Source organism: Lineus longissimus, chromosome 16 (genome assembly GCF_910592395.1).
Source record: "Lineus longissimus chromosome 16, tnLinLong1.2, whole genome shotgun sequence".
Lineage (NCBI taxonomy): Eukaryota > Metazoa > Nemertea > Pilidiophora > Heteronemertea > Lineidae > Lineus > Lineus longissimus.
This window is the reverse complement of record NC_088323.1, coordinates 33,389-51,864: the sequence shown is the minus strand read 5'-3', so window position 1 is coordinate 51,864 and position 18,476 is coordinate 33,389. Positions and strand designations below refer to the sequence as shown.

The 18,476-nt window shown below is 44.6% G+C and overlaps 1 protein-coding gene across 11 annotated transcripts in view; it reads left to right on the top strand.

The window, feature by feature from the left end:
• Positions 1–489: 489 nt before the first annotated feature.
• LOC135500102 (partitioning defective 3 homolog) overlaps positions 490–18,476 on the top strand; it is a 38,022-nt gene continuing 20,035 nt past the window's right edge. For 9 of the 11 annotated variants that reach the window (XM_064791275.1, XM_064791276.1, XM_064791281.1 and 6 more), the window contains exons 1-7: positions 490–609; positions 2,196–2,613; positions 8,204–8,308; positions 9,423–9,621; positions 10,723–10,886; positions 17,150–17,332; positions 17,978–18,258. In XM_064791275.1, coding sequence (XP_064647345.1) covers positions 2,494–2,613; positions 8,204–8,308; positions 9,423–9,621; positions 10,723–10,886; positions 17,150–17,332; positions 17,978–18,258 — 1,052 coding nt within the window. In that variant the 5' untranslated portion in view covers positions 490–609; positions 2,196–2,493. Of the gene's footprint in view, positions 678–2,195; positions 2,614–8,203; positions 8,309–9,422; positions 9,622–10,722; positions 10,887–17,149; positions 17,333–17,977; positions 18,259–18,476 lie in introns of all 11 variants that reach the window. The other 2 variants (XM_064791274.1, XM_064791282.1) reach the window with 2 other exon arrangements.

Below are 18,476 nucleotides of genomic sequence, written 5' to 3'. Positions count from 1 at the left end.
GAGCACGGTTCACAAGCAGTTCAGGTGGCACTACACAGTGGGGACGGACGGGGTCCGTTTTGTCCCCCCCTCCAGAGAAATGTAGTTCTTGGCCGTTTCCATGTTCATGAATGGGTCCAACTTGTTCCAAATACTATTTACTTTGACGGTCTTAGTTTCCATGTGCAGAGGGATCTTTGGCGATTTTATGAGCCTGGAATCTATGCTATTTGAAGCAGGTCTCAATCCCCAGTTCGGCCTCAATATGTAACATACCTTCCATCTGCCACGCGAGGTTGGGCGTAGTTGTGCGAGTGTTAAATTATGCTCGTCCAAATTCTAGGCCATATGACGAAAAATTGATTGATGTACATAATAGTACCAACCTGCCTGGAAAAAAACCTTCGCTTCCCGGTGTATTTTCTCTATCCCAACAAAAAGTCTCAGGGAGCGAAACGACTTCGACCTCGAGCGAAACGGCTGGGGGCGAAAACGTCCGGGAGCGAAACAACCGCAATTCCGAATCAAGATGAAGACTTGGTGTCTCAGGGCTTGTGATATTCCAGGAATTGTGGCAGCTATCTCGATCTCGCCCATCCTTGTGGACAAGCAGGCTCAAGAATGCTCTATGTTAGTGATTCAACATGAGAATGTTTTTTTCCAATTCGGATTTCGATGTACTTTATCTTTTTATAGTGGTGAGGGAAATTGAAAATTGTATGTGTACGATCCATTCCATGTCATGAATGTGTACTGTGATGCAGACTGCAGTGATGTCGTCTGATGATATCAACATGAGTGATAGGCCCATGCCCAGCATACTACTAGCATAAACATTGTTCTATAAGCCTATGTATACGTATATACACAGTCAATACTGTCATAAATGTCTGATGAGGACATTTTAACAAAGTTTGTTTGGCATTGTCTTATCTTGGCTGACTCTGTACAGTATTAAGTTGACTAACAACAGTACCACGGGCACGGTACAATAGGCCTTCTGAGTCTCGTGAAGTTGACTATCAACAGTACCACGGTACAATAGGCCTTCTGAGTCTCGTGAAGTTGACTAACAACAGTACCACGGTACAGTAGGCCTTCTGAGTCTCGTGAAGTTGACTAACAACAGTACCACGGTACAGTAGGCCTTCTGAGTCTCGTGAAGTTGACTAACAACAGTACAACGGTACAGTAGGTCTTCTGAGTCTCGTGAAGTTGACTAACAACAGTACCACGGTACAGTAGGCCTTCTGAGTCTCGTGAAGTTGACTAACAACAGTACCACGGTACAGTAGGCCTTCTGAGTCTCGTGAAGTTGACTAACAACCACGGTACAGTAGGCCTTCTGAGTCTCGTGAAGTTGACTAACAACAGTACCACGGTACAGTAGGTCTTCTGAGTCTCGTGAAGTTGACTAACAACAGTACCACGGTACAGTAGGCCTTCTGAGTCTCGTGAAGTTGACTAACAACAGTACCACGGTACAGTAGGTCTTCTGAGTCTCGTGAAGTTGACTAACAACAGTACCACGGTACAGTAGGCCTTCTGAGTCTCGTGAAGTTGACTAACAACAGTACCACGGTACAGTAGGCCTTCTGAGTCTCGTGAAGTTGACTAACAACAGTACCACGGTACAGTAGGCCTTCTGAGTCTCGTGAAGTTGACTAACAACAGTACCACGGTACAGTAGGCCTTCTGAGTCTCGTGAAGTTGACTAACAACAGTACCACTGTACACTAGTAGGCCTTCTGAGTCTCGTCAAGTGCGCATTCGTATTCTTGTTGAAACCGTTCTGTCCTGTGCTTGTGCAAAAAGGCTATTAAGAGGTGCAGGAAATTTCTACCATTCTGATCTGGCATAACTCAATAGAGACCCTTACCCCAGTTGGAGGAAGTCACTGCTGACCACACAAGCAGCAAACCACACCACATGATCTTTTGTTTGTTGCACCTATATTTAGTTTGGACCAGCAGTGGCTTCCTCCCCCTGGTGTACTTGAGGGTCTATCGAGTCCTCACTGCTGCTCTTACTACAGTTTTTGGTAGCATGCTACAAGTTTGCCTTGTTGCTACCCAGCCCTGGCTGATGTTAATAATATCTGTGATGACATTATCGTCTTGTGATTAATGACAATGTGTTGTGACATGACTGGCATGATTTTGCCTCTTCCACTTTTCTTTTCGATAGATCTATGTTTATTCTCGTTTATATTTCAGACTGGTGAAGGATATCCATTTTGGAGTAAGAAGATGAATTTCAATTGTTCAGTTAAGTGATGAAATGACAAACAAATGAGGAAGCTGTGTCAATTTCAATTGGATTTGGAATACTTTCTAAGTTTATGATTCTATGTGAAGTGGATTGATCGACTGTGTTCATTGTAAGGAAGTTACTTGTGGTCTATTGACTCACTCTTTTCACGAGAAGTTGTCATTTCTATGGAATATTTTATAAAGTTTGTCACTTGTAAGTTAGAATTTCGTCAGGAATCAGACTATGGAATGATCATAGACCATGAAAGTAACAGTCAGTTTTGGAGATGTACGTGTGATAGTGCCGTGCGGGGACGGAAGCTTACTAGTCAGTGATCTGATTGAGAAGTCTAAAGTACGCTACAGAAAAGCCAGTCGAAAAGTAAGTAATTGGTTATTAACTTTCCAGTTGGAAAGTGAGGATTGAAATGTTGTGTAAACCAACCCACGCAGCTGCAGCTGACATGGTTTGGCTTCCCCGGTTGAGGGGGATGTTTCCAATCTGTCTGCTTCCTGTTGCTGACAGCTACAGCCTGGTCACTGACAACTCAATCATGATCAGAGATTAACTGCTGGTTACTTGCTAAGCTACAGATGTTGGCTGGTTACCTGCTAAGCTACAGATGTTGGCTGGTTACCTGCTAAGCTACAGATGTTGGCTGGTTACCTGCTAAGCTACAGATGTTGGCTGGTTACCTGCTAAGCTGCAGATGTTGGCTGGTTACCTGCTAAGCTACAGATGTTGGCTGGTTACTTGCTAAGCTACAGATGTTGGCTGGTTACCTGCTAAGCTAGTCTATGCAGTTGATGCAAGAGGGTAAGAGGACGAAAGCAAAGATGGGTACATGTAGTGGCTATGCAGTTGATGCAAGATGGTGAGAGGAGGATAGCTAGGATATGTTAATGATCTGGGTACATGTAGTGGCTATGCAGTTGATGCAAGATGGTGAGAGGAGGATAGCTAGGATATGTTAATGATCTGGGTACATGTAGTGGCTATGTCGACAAACTGTTGGTGGAAGGTTTGTTTACCTTCCCTGGTGCATTCAATAATCCTGACCATCGAGTGCATTTGTAACTCCTGCTGGCAATAACTCCCAGCGCTCCTCGAGTCCAGGCTTTGGCTTTGGGTTGCGATTTGATGAAAAACACCCTTTTCACCTGGTAAGTTGTTCGTCAAATGTCTACTTGTAGCGTCTGCTAATGTATCTCTTCATCTCTCGAGGTTTCAACATGGACTGGTTCACTTGAAACCCATGTTTCATGTTCATACTCTCAAATTGTAAGTGGAGGAGACATTTCTCAGGTTGGGAGGAATGTTTGTTTACAGGTGCAAAGTAACAAACAAGAGTTAGTAGACATACTTGATGTTGATTTTGTATCCCAATACTCAAGTATTGGGTGAATTTGCCAGTTTGCATGTCTCCAAGTCATGAGACTTTGATTGAAACAGGTTTTTCAGTAAAACTGGAAATGTGAATCACCTTTGGTATAGCTCAGATCAAGGGTCTTCTCACTTTTCATGGAAAAGTTATGTTTTGAAGGTACATGGAAACATTCAGGGTTACTGGAAGAATGCGACATTTTGTTTGAGATAGTGTCCATGTTTCTTCAAGCTTTAGATCCCATTATTTACATACTGTAACATCAGACCCATTTGGAACCCAGCAATAGAAATAAGGGAATAGCAACTTTGACCAACAACTGTGCCTTATAAAGTACTGCATTTTGGAGTGAGCATAACAACAACATGTTTTGAGCATGTCAAAGCTACAATAGTGTACAAAAGTGAGCTAATCATTGATCTCTTTGTTCGAGGATATTGGTTCAGTGATTATGCAATGTAACAGTGCCTTGAATGTGGGATCAGTGGTGCATGATTTAGATGCCAATATTGTTTGTGCTTTATGGAATAGTTTTAGGAATAGAATCTGCACACTGTTTTGGACCAAATTGTTGTGGCAAGCTAATGTATTGCAGGATATGGTCTATGACTGTAGTGTAAGACAAGGTACTGCCATCAGTAACAGCTTCATGGAGACAAGAAATTGAGCTCCTGTGATACATGTTAATTGAATTAACATGTCAAATTGATATCATGTCTGCCCCAGGGGTGAGAGATTGTGTATGCCCTTGTCTGCCCCAGGGGTGAGAGATTGTGTATGCCCTTGTTGTGCCTTAAAACTGAGGACATCCATTCTACGTAACTTTCTGGCATACAGTGTTTCCACTGTTTTCAGTTTTTGACCCAGAAGGGTGCAGCTGGGACAGTCAAGACTGTTTTCATGAACATCTCGAAGTGCACACTGTCTTATTTGTCCTTGCCTGTGTCTCTGATCAAGGTGAACATTTCTCAGCATGTGGGGTGTAAATCCCTCAAAGAAATGCCTCCACATAATGGCATAGGCCTATGTAGAATTGATCCTGCAAGTATATGTATTAAGGCAAGAACTATATATATTTGATGTGCTTACCATACCAGGACATACAGCTCACCTGACATATGCACCCATTTCCCTGTCTGAATTCGTTTGGGCGTTATGGTCGTATTTTATTTGGAATTTTGATTTGTTGAAGAAATGTTCAGGACGTTTCGTAGTTATCAAGAACTGCCCTTTCAAAGGAATAACCTCACTCGTCAGTCTTCAGTTGTAAGTTGGTTTGAAAATCTATCTCTCCTGTGTCAGACAGATCGACTGGTACTAGTTTTGTGGTGGCCATTTGTTTGTAGGCTGACTATAAAAGGGCTAGCCCAGGAAAGGATTTGAGCCAATAAGTGCTTGCAAACCATCCCGTGTTGCTGTTTCAGTGCAGGGCCAGTCCAGGAAAGGATTTGAGCCAATAAGTGCTTGCAAACCATCCAGTGTTGCTGTTACAGTGCAGGGCCAGTCCAGGAAAGGATTTGAGCCAATAAGTGCTTGCAAACCATCCAGTGTTGCTGTTGCAGTGCAGGGCCAGTCCAGGAAAGGATTTGAGCCAATAAGTGCTTGCAAACCATCCCGTGTTGCTGTTACAGTGCAGGGCCAGCCCAGGAAAGGATTTGAGCCAATAAGTGCTTGCAAACCATCCAGTGTTGCTGTTACAGTGCAGGGCCAGCCCAGGAAAGGATTTGAGCCAATAAGTGCTTGCAAACCATCCCGTGTTGCTGTTACAGTGCAGGGCCAGTCCAGGAAAGGATTTGAGCCAATAAGTGCTTGCAAACCATCCAGTGTTGCTGTTGCAGTGCAGGGCCAGTCCAGGAAAGGATTTGAGCCAATAAGTGCTTGCAAACCATCCAGTGTTGCTGTTACAGTGCAGGGCCAGTCCAGGGTCATGTCGTTGACCCCTCGTAGAAAATGCAGTTCGATTCTCTGAATGGCACTTCTTTGAGCCCCAGGGATGAACTTCAGTTTCTGCAACAATTTTACCTGTGCTTGTCACATGTTTGACATGAAGGAGCTTTCTCTCTCTACCCTTGCCAACAGGCCTTGCCACCAAACAAAGTATGAATCGTCTTGATGTGGATGAACTGTACATGTAAAAACCAGTGAGTCTGTCAGGTGTGTTGGGGCAAGACAGATGATGACCCCTGTGATGCACTGACCCTCATCAACCAGAACCATTCTATATTTACTTTACTTCTATTCAGGCATTGTTCTTAGAGAGGAGTGACTGGTCAATCACTCAATGGGTTGAGTATCTTCAGGGGTTCACATTGCACTGATCAAAGCAGTGGAGGTCAAACCACCTTGTTGTTCATGTGTGTTAGTAGTGTGTGTGTGGGTGATCTCATGTTCATGCATTGTACTTCATGGAGTGCAATGAAAGAGTGTTGGTTGCATATGAGATCTCATAAGGTGTCTTCTCCTGGGTGACTTTACAGCCAGATCTCATAAGGTGTCTTCTCCTGGGTGACTTTACAGCCAGATCTCATAAGGTGTCTTCTCCTGGGTGACTTTACAGCCTGATCTCATAAGGTGTCTTCTCCTGGGTGACTTTACAGCCTGATCTCATAAGGTGTCTTCTCCTGGGTGACTTTACAGCCTGATCTCATAAGGTGTCTTCTCCTGGGTGACTTTACAGCCAGATCTCATAAGGTGTCTTCTCCTGGGTGACTTTACAGCCAGATCTCATAAGGTGTCTTCTCCTGGGTGACTTTACAGTGATCACAGATTGCCTCAGCTTGGTCGAACTGAAGTCACAAGCAGCTAAAACCTGGCAGTGATGTGCTACATTATTTCTCATGCACATTGGAATAAAAATATTGCAGCTAAGATGAAAAATGGAATACATTTCATACTTTATCACCCATCTGTCACATTCCCAGCAAAAGGTCACATGACTACAATAGCCCCCAATGGTCAGTGTCTCTGGTTCATGTTGTGACAGGTGGTTTGTTCATAGGAAGTTCAGGGCTGAGTTGGGAAAGGGTCGAAAAAAGGGTGGGAACTTTAATGGGTGCGTGGGCTGCGGGTGTTGACACAAATGGGCCCCTGTGCTGGGTCCATTCAACTGCACAAGTCAGAGAATATCAAAATCATGCTTGCCCTGGAGAGCTGAGGGGGACACTCAGCCCTGTTATGTGCAGCCTGAGCAGGTGGCTGTGGAACACAGACATAAATTATGGCAGATAAAGTCTCTTCTTGTGATTCCATCCATTTGCATATCATGCTTTTGAATTAATCCTGCAGTAATTTTGTCAGGTTTTCTGTGCTGAGAGTATCCAGCATCAAAGTTGTAAAAAAGGCAAATAAAAAATCACCCACCATACTGACGAAGCAAAAACCTTCTGCCAACTCAGGCCTCTGAATTGATGGTTTTGGCGCCAGACTTAGGAGCCATTCTGGCCTCGGGTACTGGGAAATGTGAGAGAAGGTTTGAGTGGGAACGAACGAGAAGGCCATTTTGGAGAGCACCGACTGCCATTGCAGTGGTGGCAGTGATCAAACCCCGCCAACTGAGTCAGCCGGGTGATGTGACTTTGATAGGATGTCCAGATTCCTCTGGTGTTATTCACTCATAAAAATAGTCTGGCCCCAGGACACAGATCTAAGTGTAGGCTTGAGTAAGAGAAGATCTCTTGAATAGTCTATTCATGAAAGCCTTCTCTCCCATTCCATATCCACAATTCATAATAAGTGTGACATAGCTGAGGTCTTAGCCAGCTCTATGCCTGACATGCTTGAGGGTCCACCATACAATAACAGCTAGACATACCTGTATGTAAACGGATATTGTGGACACACATCAAACCTTTGGGGTGTTTAGATGACACAAAAGGTATTGGCAGGTGGCATGGCATCATGCCATTCTAATTTCACATACACACATCCCGTATACAACTCACACTGAAAACAGAAGGAAATGTTGTCATGTGTTGACACTTTTTGTGTTTACTTGTGGGTTGGACAAGTCACCACCAATTTCACCAACTTTTCAACTGTTGATAAACCGGAGCCTCGGCTTGGTTGGCATCATCAGTTTCATGAGATTCGGAACAAAATATCCTTGACAGTTCATATAGTTTCTCCTGTCAGACCTTTCTAGAAACTCACAGGAGACTTGGACTTGGAGACACATGAATACATCATGTACATCATGACATATAATGAGTAAAGATTTGAGCGTCAACTAATAAAGAATGTTTACAATGTATTTAGCTGTACATGTACAAACAATATTAGGTGATTTGTACTGTAAAGTAGGAGGAAACCGGAGCCCCCAGACGAAACCTGCGCTTCTGAAGGGAGTGACCCTGTCACATGAAGACATGGACCGACTGGAAGTCGAACTTGTAACCTCGGAGGTTAAATTCCCCAGTCTCACGACTGCCCCACTCTGACACTTAGTGACAGCCCTGGTATGAATTGTTGACCAGACCCTAACAGAATACGATTTTCTCCTTTTCTCCTGAGGTAGCTCCACTATGCCTTTGATGATATTCTGAGTGTTGAGTATGCGAGTTGTTTTATGTTGACCTCCTCTCATTGCAGCCCCTCGACCACTGGATCCATGTGCATACTCTGAAGACAGCCAACGATGACGGCATTCTCGATCCTGATGATCAACTGATCGATGTCGCAGATGACCGTGAACAGGTAAGTCATGTCAAGGCCAACTTTCCCTCCACACCTTATGTGAAGCCTTCAGCCTTCCTGCAGACACAGACGTGTTGGCTGTCACACGCGTTGGCCTACCAAGATTTATACCAGGACTTTTCATAAGTGGGGTGTGGGCATCTTCAATGCCTTGTCCTTCAGACAGGTCGCTTGACTGGCATGTATGTCTGAATTCTATTCGACTTGAGTTCCCCTGGTTTTCCCAGTGTCTTTCCTGTAATACATACAGCAGACAGCCTGTAATGCACTACCTGCCAATATGTCTTGTATGGACTTATAATGCCCCTGATACGTGACTTGATTGATCTGATGGGCAGCAGGCATGCCAGTCCAAGTACGAATCAGTTGATTTGGGCCATGGTTTGATCTCTTGTTCACAGCTGGTGCAAGTACCTCGGCCGTGCTTCACCTGATAGATTACAAAAAAATCCTGTGCCAAATTTGACAAAAACTAGGTCATTGATTATATTTGATATAAATTTCTTCTTATATAAACAAACCCTATTATGTATTGTACTGTTTATCAAGCACAATGTAGGTAATGTCAGGGCCAACAAGCACCCAATTATGGTATGTGATTGATGGAAGTTAATCTGGGTGCACTTATCACGATGATTGATAAAGAACTTGTTGATGCAGGTCTATTGTTTCATTCACACCATTTGTGGTGTGTGGCTTTGTGGCTTGATAAGTGCCCATTTGTTTGGTTGATGTTGGAGCTAGTTCCAAGGCATGTTATCCTTGGCAAAGTGAGACAAATAGATTCACCATTGCTGCTCCACTGTAAAATAAAGGCTGAGTGTTGTGCTGTCCATGGTGCATACACTTAGGATCCTGTGTTATTTCAGTCCATGGTGCATACACTTAGGATCCTGTGTTATTTCAGTCCATGGTGCATGCACTTAGGATCCTGTGTTATTTCAGTCCATGGTGCATGCACTTAGGATCCTGTGTTATTTCAGTCCATGGTGCATGCACTTAGGATCCTGTGTTATTTCAGTCCATGGTGCATGCACTTAGGATCCTGTGTTATTTCAGGGCAGAGAATTTCCAGTCGACCGACTGAATGTTGTTTCCATGTTATGTCTTTCAGATTATTGCCTATTTTGAGGAGCAACGAGCGCCCTCTTTGCCCCATAATGGAGGCGATGGAACGAGTGCAAGTTCCGCTGGGACGGCTAGTCCCGACATCTTCCATGGGGGAGACTTGCAAGAGAAGGCATTCCGTCCGATGTATTCATCCAGAAATCATCAAAATGATGTGCTCATCACCCCGAATGATTTAACTTTGGGTATGTTTCTTATAGTCATGTACATGATGACTAGCTAGATCTATTCCCCAAACATTCCAAATAGCACCTCAATGTGTCATTACCATATTTTGCATTTGAATCAGAACTTGATGATTAAAATACACGCCATAAATTTGCATGTAAAACTACCATTGATCTAAACTTTGCTGTTTATGTAAATGTAGCTGCCAGTATGCTTTTGCCTACCAAGGTTTTGTTACCATTATTCTGATGGTAATATTCCTCATCACAATTTCTAATAATTGGCTGTTTTCTAACTTGACCCAAAATTGTTCATCTTGAACTGTTAATATTTTGAGTCAAGTAGGAATGAGAGCGTTTTGTGGAGAGAAACAAGATGGAGTGTGGTTTAGTAACTGCTGCATGTGAATGACATACTGAGGGCTGTGTACAGCTGAAAGTCAGTGTTCATGTGAATGACATACTGAAGGCTGTGTGCAGCTGAAAGTCAGTGTTCATGTGAATGACATACTGAGGGCTGTGTGCAGCTGAAAGTCAGTGTTCATGTGAATGACATACTGAGGGCTGTGTACAGCTGAAATCAGTGTTCATGTGAATGACATACTGAGGGCTGTGTACAGCTGAAAGTCAGTGTTCATGTGAATGACATACTGAGGGCTGTGTGCAGCTGAAAGTCAGTGTTCATGTGAATGATATACTGAGGGCTGTGTACAGCTGAAAGTCAGTGTTCATGTGAATGATATATTGAGGGCTGTGTGAAGCTGAAAGTCAGTGTTCATGTGAATGACATACTGAGGGCTGTGTGCAGCTGAAAGTCAGTGTTCATGTGAATGATATACTGAGGGCTGTGTACAGCTGAAAGTCAGTGTTCATGTGAATGACATACTGAGGGCTGTGTGCAGCTGAAAGTCAGTGTTCATGTGAATGACATACTGAGGGCTGTGTGCAGCTGAAAGTCAGTGTTATTGTTCATTGATGGAAATGAAGTGCGCAAAGAAGTGGTTGGTGTGTTTCATATCATGAGTCCTGATTAACACAACACCTGTTTAACAGGAACATATCTCCTCTTCTTTGCCATCTTATATTTTGCTATCTTGACGACTGCTTCCTTCATTCCAGGCACCAATCTAACCGTCCGCCGGGGCAGTGAGCCATCACTCAATCAAATCGGCACCAGCGATGAAAACCAAGGTGGAAATAACACTTTACCAAAAAACAAAACCAGTCGTTGGTCGGCCATTGCTTCCATTGAAGATAGTCCAGGACCGTCCAATGATGCGAGGGTAAGTGAATGTAGTTTGTCATCTAAAATGTGGCATGGCTTCTGGTTACTTCGATTACTAACAGCTTGCTGAATACTCCAAGGTAACGTCTGCCAAATTCAATTCCGTCTCATTGATTATGTGTAACACTGGGAGCTCATGTGATGGTGAGATGAGTTCCAGTTGAATGATCAAGCATGGTGTTTACATCTGCAAGACAGTCCTTCTGACAATAAGAAATAGGACCCTTGAACTTGTCCCAAGGAACGAAGTTTGTACATAAGTTTGGTTGGTCCTGTGGCCTCTCCCCTTGGCATGCCCTACGGCACAGAATGCAAGCATGTTTACCCCTGTTGAATGCCAAACAAGGCCCATGTATCAAGTCACACACCAATCAACCAGTGGACCATGCTATGAACTTACCTAACCATTGTGCACAGTAATTATGTTTGCAAAATGTTCCCTATCAAATTTTTCCACAAGACCTCAAGGTAATTGTCTGCATTGTTCACGATCTTTATCTTAATTTATTTATTGAACCTATTTCATACAGTCCATTATGCCACTTCCTGTATTGTGTGCTGGTTATTGGTTCCTCGTGTTGGCATGCACATTCTGTATGAGAGACAGTGGAATGCCCATGGGTCTTCAAGTGACACTGTGATGCACTCCATGCAGTGATCTACTCTCCAGATCAATATGCATCTTCATCGCTTATTCACTGTCATCATCTCGCCTCTGCTCAAGATTTTTTATTCATCATTATTGCATTCAGTCATGCCTGATTGAATTGATTGATTGATTTTAAACATGCAATGTATCTGGCTAGATTTCCTCAGCTATTAACAGGAAAGCGTGTGCACTGATGACCTGGCATTGATTTTGAATGGTCAGAGAATATCCGCCAGGTCTCCAGTCGTGCTCCTCTAAATTTCCAAATCATGCAGAATATTGAGAGATTTGACACGACTGCCTCTGATTCTGAAGAAATTCGTTGAAATCTCTCTACCTGAAAGTGCAGATGAATGTGTTACATCAGTTGGGCTTTACCATAAGGTCCATGTAAACTTCTTTCAAAGATTAGGGAAGTGGAGAGTTTGTATTTGTATGTTTCCCTTGTCTTGAAGAGATGATCTCAAGAGGAGACTTTGGAGCAGATTGTGTCAGTCTAGGGGTCCTCTGAATCTAACAAAGGCAAGGGTATCATTTTAAATAGGATGGGCCCTCAAATCCGCTTGAGACCATGGGTCACTGGTTGAAGTGGCCCTTCAATTGAATCCCTCTCCCTGACCCCAATCCATCACCAGGTCAAAATGCATCTTAAACTCTGAGGGACCTCACTGAAGGAGAAAATTACTGCAATTGTCATGAAACTGTATAAAACACCAAGATAGGACTGAACAGCGATTATCTAACTTGTCTTATTCCTTTGAATAGACAGGTGATTTTGATGAGTTGGTGACCTTTTCCCCTCACTGCTGTACTCCTCTCACCCTTACAATGATCAGTCTGAGATGATTGTGAAATAACCAGGATTCCTACTATCTGCTGCCATCCTCGTCCTGTCGGAGATAACTGCGGTGATACGTCATCAAGAGTGAGTTGGCATTGCCTGTCACAAGATACAGCGGCAGTTACACAACCCAGGCTCTCTTTCTCCCACTGTCGCCTTGAATATCTCTGCAGCTGAAACACTCTTTCGTAAAAGCAGAAAAAACACAAGTTTTGTGTGAAATCTTGGTTCTGTACAGCAGCCGCTGGTCCATGAGTCATCTTCTGATGAGTGATGCATAAAGCTGCAACCCTGGATGTTGTCAGTTTATCCACCAGAGGATAAAGCATCCATCGCTCACAGCATTGATGGAGCAGTTTTGAAGAGATTCTGTGATTTTGAAATAGGTATTGTTCAAATTGACGGACTGGTGGTGGTCAAAGTAGGCCTGAGAGCCTAGAGATTAAAGGGGAGGGGGCAGGAGTAATATCAATGAATGTAGGTAAGAATCCCTACGGTAAAAATCCCAAAAATGTTAAGGTAGACCGTAAAAATCCGAAAATTATTTATAAATTTTTCAGAATCTTTTATATTCTGAGATATTTGGAATATTTTGAGATATTCGGAAATATTTTTGCCATTTTTTATCCATTTTGGAATGTTTTGGTTTTGGGATGGAAGGAATTTTTGTTAAATTAGTTTTTTTAAGAAATAAATTTTTTGTTTTTTTTGAAAAAAAATTGGTAACAATGCTTAAATTGGGTATTTTTTACATGTATAGTGGAGTTTTTAAATAAAATTTGAAAAAATGGAAGGAATTTTTGTAATTAGTTTTTTTATGAAATAACTTTTTTGTTCTTTTTTTTAAAATTGGTAACAAATACTTAAATTTGGGATGTATAGTGGAGTTTTCACATTGATTTACGGTTGGCTGTGCTGATAACTATTGATATTATGTTTGAATTTGATTTGTGAGCACTGATAAAAATATTGCCTACTTTTAGGTGTAGACCCTCTGTTCATGATTGTGTCAGAGTAAACTTGACAGCTGGCTCACCACTTGATGCAATATTCAAAACCTCTTTCATCTTGTCCATATGCTCATTCATGGATATAGGGCCTGTTCATGATTTAATTAATGCACCACTAGGCCTTCTGTTCAATGTTGCAAAGTATTTAATGTGAACTGTTACCCTGCATGGAAGTTCCTCATCCAAATACAGTTAACTCATCAACAAACAGTGCTGCAACCATATTTTGACTTCATTTTGCCCAGTTTTGGCAGCAACTTCTGTCCTGGGTTGTTTAACAGACGATTCATCGTCGTCTCCACAAATCCATCTTGTTGCTCACTTTCTTGTCAGGGTGAAAATGAATTTGTGTGGTGCAGGGCTTGTGGGTGTTGGGCATGTTTCCGATGTCTTCCCGGCATGCCCGGGGAGTGACACGACCTCCCTCACACTACCAAGTATAGTTTTACATAACGATGGCCAATATCTATAATTGGGCTTTCATTGACACCAGTATATCATATCACTTGTGGTTCAACTCCAGTTTTTGTAGGAAATTGCTAAGATCAAATTCCTGACAACCTCCACTTCACATATAACTCTATGTTGATGTGTTCTCTCACTAACTGAGATAAACTGCACATTTGCCACGGTCTCGTTCCCGTTATTGCCTAGAATTACCATTGGAACATTCCTTTATTGAGCTCGAGTTCATTTAACATGATGGAACTTTGTCTCTGCATCAGCTGTGTTCTGAGGCAAGTCACTGATCTGCAGCAGCCATTGCACATTCTTGAATGCTTATCTTTCTGTTTCTGCTTTCAAAGAAAATAACACCTACATTGTATCTTGTTATGAATATGAGTTATCATCTGTGAAACTGGGTGACGCCTGTGCACAAGAGGCAGGGTTCATGTCACTGTAAGTGATACCTTATGTATGGTTCCTTATGTATATTGAGGCTCCCCATGCAGGGATACATCAAGTTAGCCTGGTAGCTGGCTTTCTTGGGGTGGACTTTCCCTGGGAACATAGTAAACATGAACTGCTTGATAATAACTACATTACAAGATATGTTACAGTGGTATGTTTGGAATTTTATGGAGAGAAAAAGTGGATGGTCTTGCTTGTATTGCCGCTGGAGGCAAGATAAGCTATCAGCAATTGTACCAGGACTTTAACCCCTTCAGACCAATTTGACTGATAAGTGATTATGGGTCACCATTTCTGCTGATGTATGGAGGCAGCAACACTGTTAGACAAATGGACGAAGGCTTGTAGCTCTGGAAGACATTCTGTCAGATGGAGGAAGAGCCCTGGGTGTGACAGTCTGTCAGATGGAGGAAGAGCCCTGGGTGTGACAGTCTGTCAGATGGAGGAAGAGCCCTTGGTGTGACAGTCTGTCAGATGGAGGAAGAGCCCTGGGTGTGACAGTCTGTCAGATGGAGGAAGAGCCCTGGGTGTAACAGTCTGTCAGATGGAGGAAGAGCCCTTGGTGTGACAGTCTGTCAGATGGAGGAAGAGCCCTTGGTGTGACAGTCTGTCAGATGGAGGAAGAGCCCTTGGTGTGACAGTCTGTCAGATGGAGGAAGAGCCCTTGGTGTGACAGTCTGTCAGATGGAGGAAGAGCCCTTGGTGTGACAGTCTGTCAGATGGAGGAAGAGCCCTTGGTGTGACAGTCTGTCAGATGGAGGAAGAGCCCTTGGTGTGACAGTCTGTCAGATGGAGGAAGAGCCCTTGGTGTAACAGTCTGTCAGATGGAGGAAGAGCCCTTGGTGTGACAGTCTGTCAGATGGAGGAAGAGCCCTGGGTGTGACAGTCTGTCAGATGGAGGAAGAGCCCTGGGTGTGACAGTCTGTCAGATGGAGGAAGAGCCCTTGGTGTGACAGTCTGTCAGATGGAGGAAGAGCCCTGGGTGTGACAGTATGTCAGATGGAGGAAGAGCCCTGGGTGTAACAGTCTGTCAGATGGAGGAAGAGCCCTTGGTGTGACAGTCTGTCAGATGGAGGAAGAGCCCTTGGTGTGACAGTCTGTCAGATGGAGGAAGAGCCCTTGGTGTGACAGTCTGTCAGATGGAGGAAGAGCCCTGGGTGTGACAGTCTGTCAGATGGAGGAAGAGCCCTTGGTGTGACAGTCTGTCAGATGGAGGAAGAGCCCTTGGTGTGACAGTCTGTCAGATGGAGGAAGAGCCCTGGGTGTGACAGTCTGTCAGATGGAGGAAGAGCCCTTGGTGTGACAGTCTGTCAGATGGAGGAAGAGCCCTTGGTGTGACAGTCTGTCAGATGGAGGAAGAGCCCTGGGTGTGACAGTCTGTCAGATGGAGGAAGAGCCCTGGGTGTGACAGTCTGTCAGATGGAGGAAGAGCCCTGGGTGTGACAGTCTGTCAGATGGAGGAAGAGCCCTTGGTGTGACAGTCTGTCAGATGGAGGAAGAGCCCTTGGTGTGACAGTCTGTCAGATGGAGGAAGAGCCCTGGGTGTGACAGTCTGTCAGATGGAGGAAGAGCCCTGGGTGTGACAGTCTGTCAGATGGAGGAAGAGCCCTGGGTGTGACAGTCTGTCAGATGGAGGAAGAGCCCTGGGTGTGACAGTCTGTCAGATGGAGGAAGAGCCCTGGGTGTGACAGTCTGTCAGATGGAGGAAGAGCCCTGGGTGTGACAGTCTGTCAGATGGAGGAAGAGCCCTGGGTGTAACAGTCTGTCAGATGGAGGAAGAGCCCTGGGTGTGACAGTCTGTCAGATGGAGGAAGAGCCCTTGGTGTGACAGTCTGTCAGATGGAGGAAGAGCCCTTGGTGTGACAGTCTTTCAGATGGAGGAAGAGCCCTGGGTGTGACAGTCTGTCAGATGGAGGAAGAGCCCTGGGTGTGACAGTCTGTCAGATGGAGGAAGAGCCCTGGGTGTGACAGTCTGTCAGATGGAGGAAGAGCCCTGGGTGTGACAGTCTGTCAGATGGAGGAAGAGCCCTTGGTGTGACAGTCTGTCAGATGGAGGAAGAGCCCTGGGTGTAACAGTCTGTCAGATGGAGGAAGAGCCCTGGGTGTGACAGTCTGTCAGATGGAGGAAGAGCCCTGGGTGTGACAGTCTGTCAGATGGAGGAAGAGCCCTGGGTGTGACAGTCTGTCAGATGGAGGAAGAGCCCTGGGTGTGACAGTCTGTCAGATGGAGGAAGAGCCCTTGGTGTGACAGTCTGTCAGATGGAGGAAGAGCCCTGGGTGTGACAGTCTGTCAGATGGAGGAAGAGCCCTTGGTGTGACAGTCTGTCAGATGGAGGAAGAGCCCTGGGTGTGACAGTCTGTCAGATGGAGGAAGAGCCCTGGGTGTGACAGTCTGTCAGATGGAGGAAGAGCCCTGGGTGTGACAGTCTGTCAGATGGAGGAAGAGCCCTGGGTGTGACAGTCTGTCAGATGGAGGAAGAGCCCTGGGTGTGACAGTCTGTCAGATGGAGGAAGAGTCCTTGGTGTGACAGTCTGTCAGATGGAGGAAGAGCCCTGGGTGTGACAGTCTGTCGGATGGAGGAAGAGTCCTTGGTGTGACAGTCTGTCAGATGGAGGAAGAGCCCTGGGTGTGACAGTCTGTCTAGTGTCTCGTCTAGTGTACATGTCTCTTAGTGAGACACCTGCTTGATTTGTCTCTTTCAAGCTTGGCTATCATCCCAATTAATACACTTTCATTTCCTCCAGCAGACTTTTTAATTATTGGCTTTAAAACTTATTGATATGACCGTAGCAAAGCTGATTTGCTTATCACCATAGCAACTGCTTGATTGGCATGCCTTGTTTTCTAGGAAGCTGTGTACAGTGACAGTGAGATGAGTGAGGAACGCCCCCCTTCCAACCTCAGACGTATCGGAGAGGAGGGAGAGTTGTCCACGTTTGCACGGGACTCGGCGAGAAAGTCACTCGGGAATATGCCAGGGATGTATAAGTGGCTTGATGCACATGAGAGGCTGGAGGATAACTACCACCAGGTATGATCAGCGAGCAGTTGGGGGGGGGGACTTTCTGTATGTCGCAAGTGGGTCACTGCTGTTTTTAGCTTGGGACCAAATACGGCTGAGCCTTGGTTTTAGGGAAGAGTCTTACAGAGAGAAGAGCTCATTCTATCAGATGGCCCAGGAAAACATGTGACATAGGCAAGGACATGTGATTGAGAAAACGTTCAAAGCACATGCATGACTTAGTAGATTGTAGTGTTTTGCATGAGCACTCACAGTCCCCCCTTGAAAACCAACCTTGCTTGTTTGATTCTTATGGTCTTTGTGCATGATCTTTTTGATTGGTTTGTGGCACTGAACATGGTGAGTGAACAATCCAAAGTGTTGAATCATGACTTGAATGTCAGATTGAGGCTAGGTTTGCAAGTGCTGGGTATTCTCCACTGTGGCTACCACAGTAAATAAGGTAGTCAAGAACTGTTTACATCATTATGTCAGCAAATTAAGGACTGACCTTATAATCCTCCAGAAGGAACTCTTCTTCAATGTAGAATCTCTAAGATTTGCAAATGGTCGGAAGCATGTGGCAGTGTATCTTTGATCAAGTGGCATTTGAATGATCATCGCCTCAAACAAGGTGATAATATTGACCATGCTAACCTTGTCATTCTCTTGCAGTTCCATGACATGCGCAAGGAGCCTCTTGGTGGTCATGGCTACCAAAACGGTGACACTGTCCAGCCGGCGGATGATAAAGGCTACGTGATCGTGATGAAGAATGAGTGTGGACCCCTCGGTATCCACGTCGTACCTCATTATGATGATGAGGCAAGGGAGTCGGGCCTGATCGTGCAGGGCATTGAGCCAGGAGGTCGCATTCATCGGGACGGACAGCTGGCTGTCCAGGATCAAATCATTGAGATCAATGAGACTCCACTCATGGATGTTAGCTTCACAAAGTGAGTAAACTGGCATCTAGGGTATCTGACTTTCCATGGGTGTTGGACTGATCTCACAATCTGGGTCGAACACGCTCCAGATCTGGTTAGAGACTCTCACCAAATAAAGAAGCAGTGGCTGAGCTCAGGTTATGCTATTCCTCTGCCCCATCCTGCAGTGATGCCACCTCAAAAATCTCTCACACAAGAAGGTTACACGGGCAAGGCAATGTCAAATT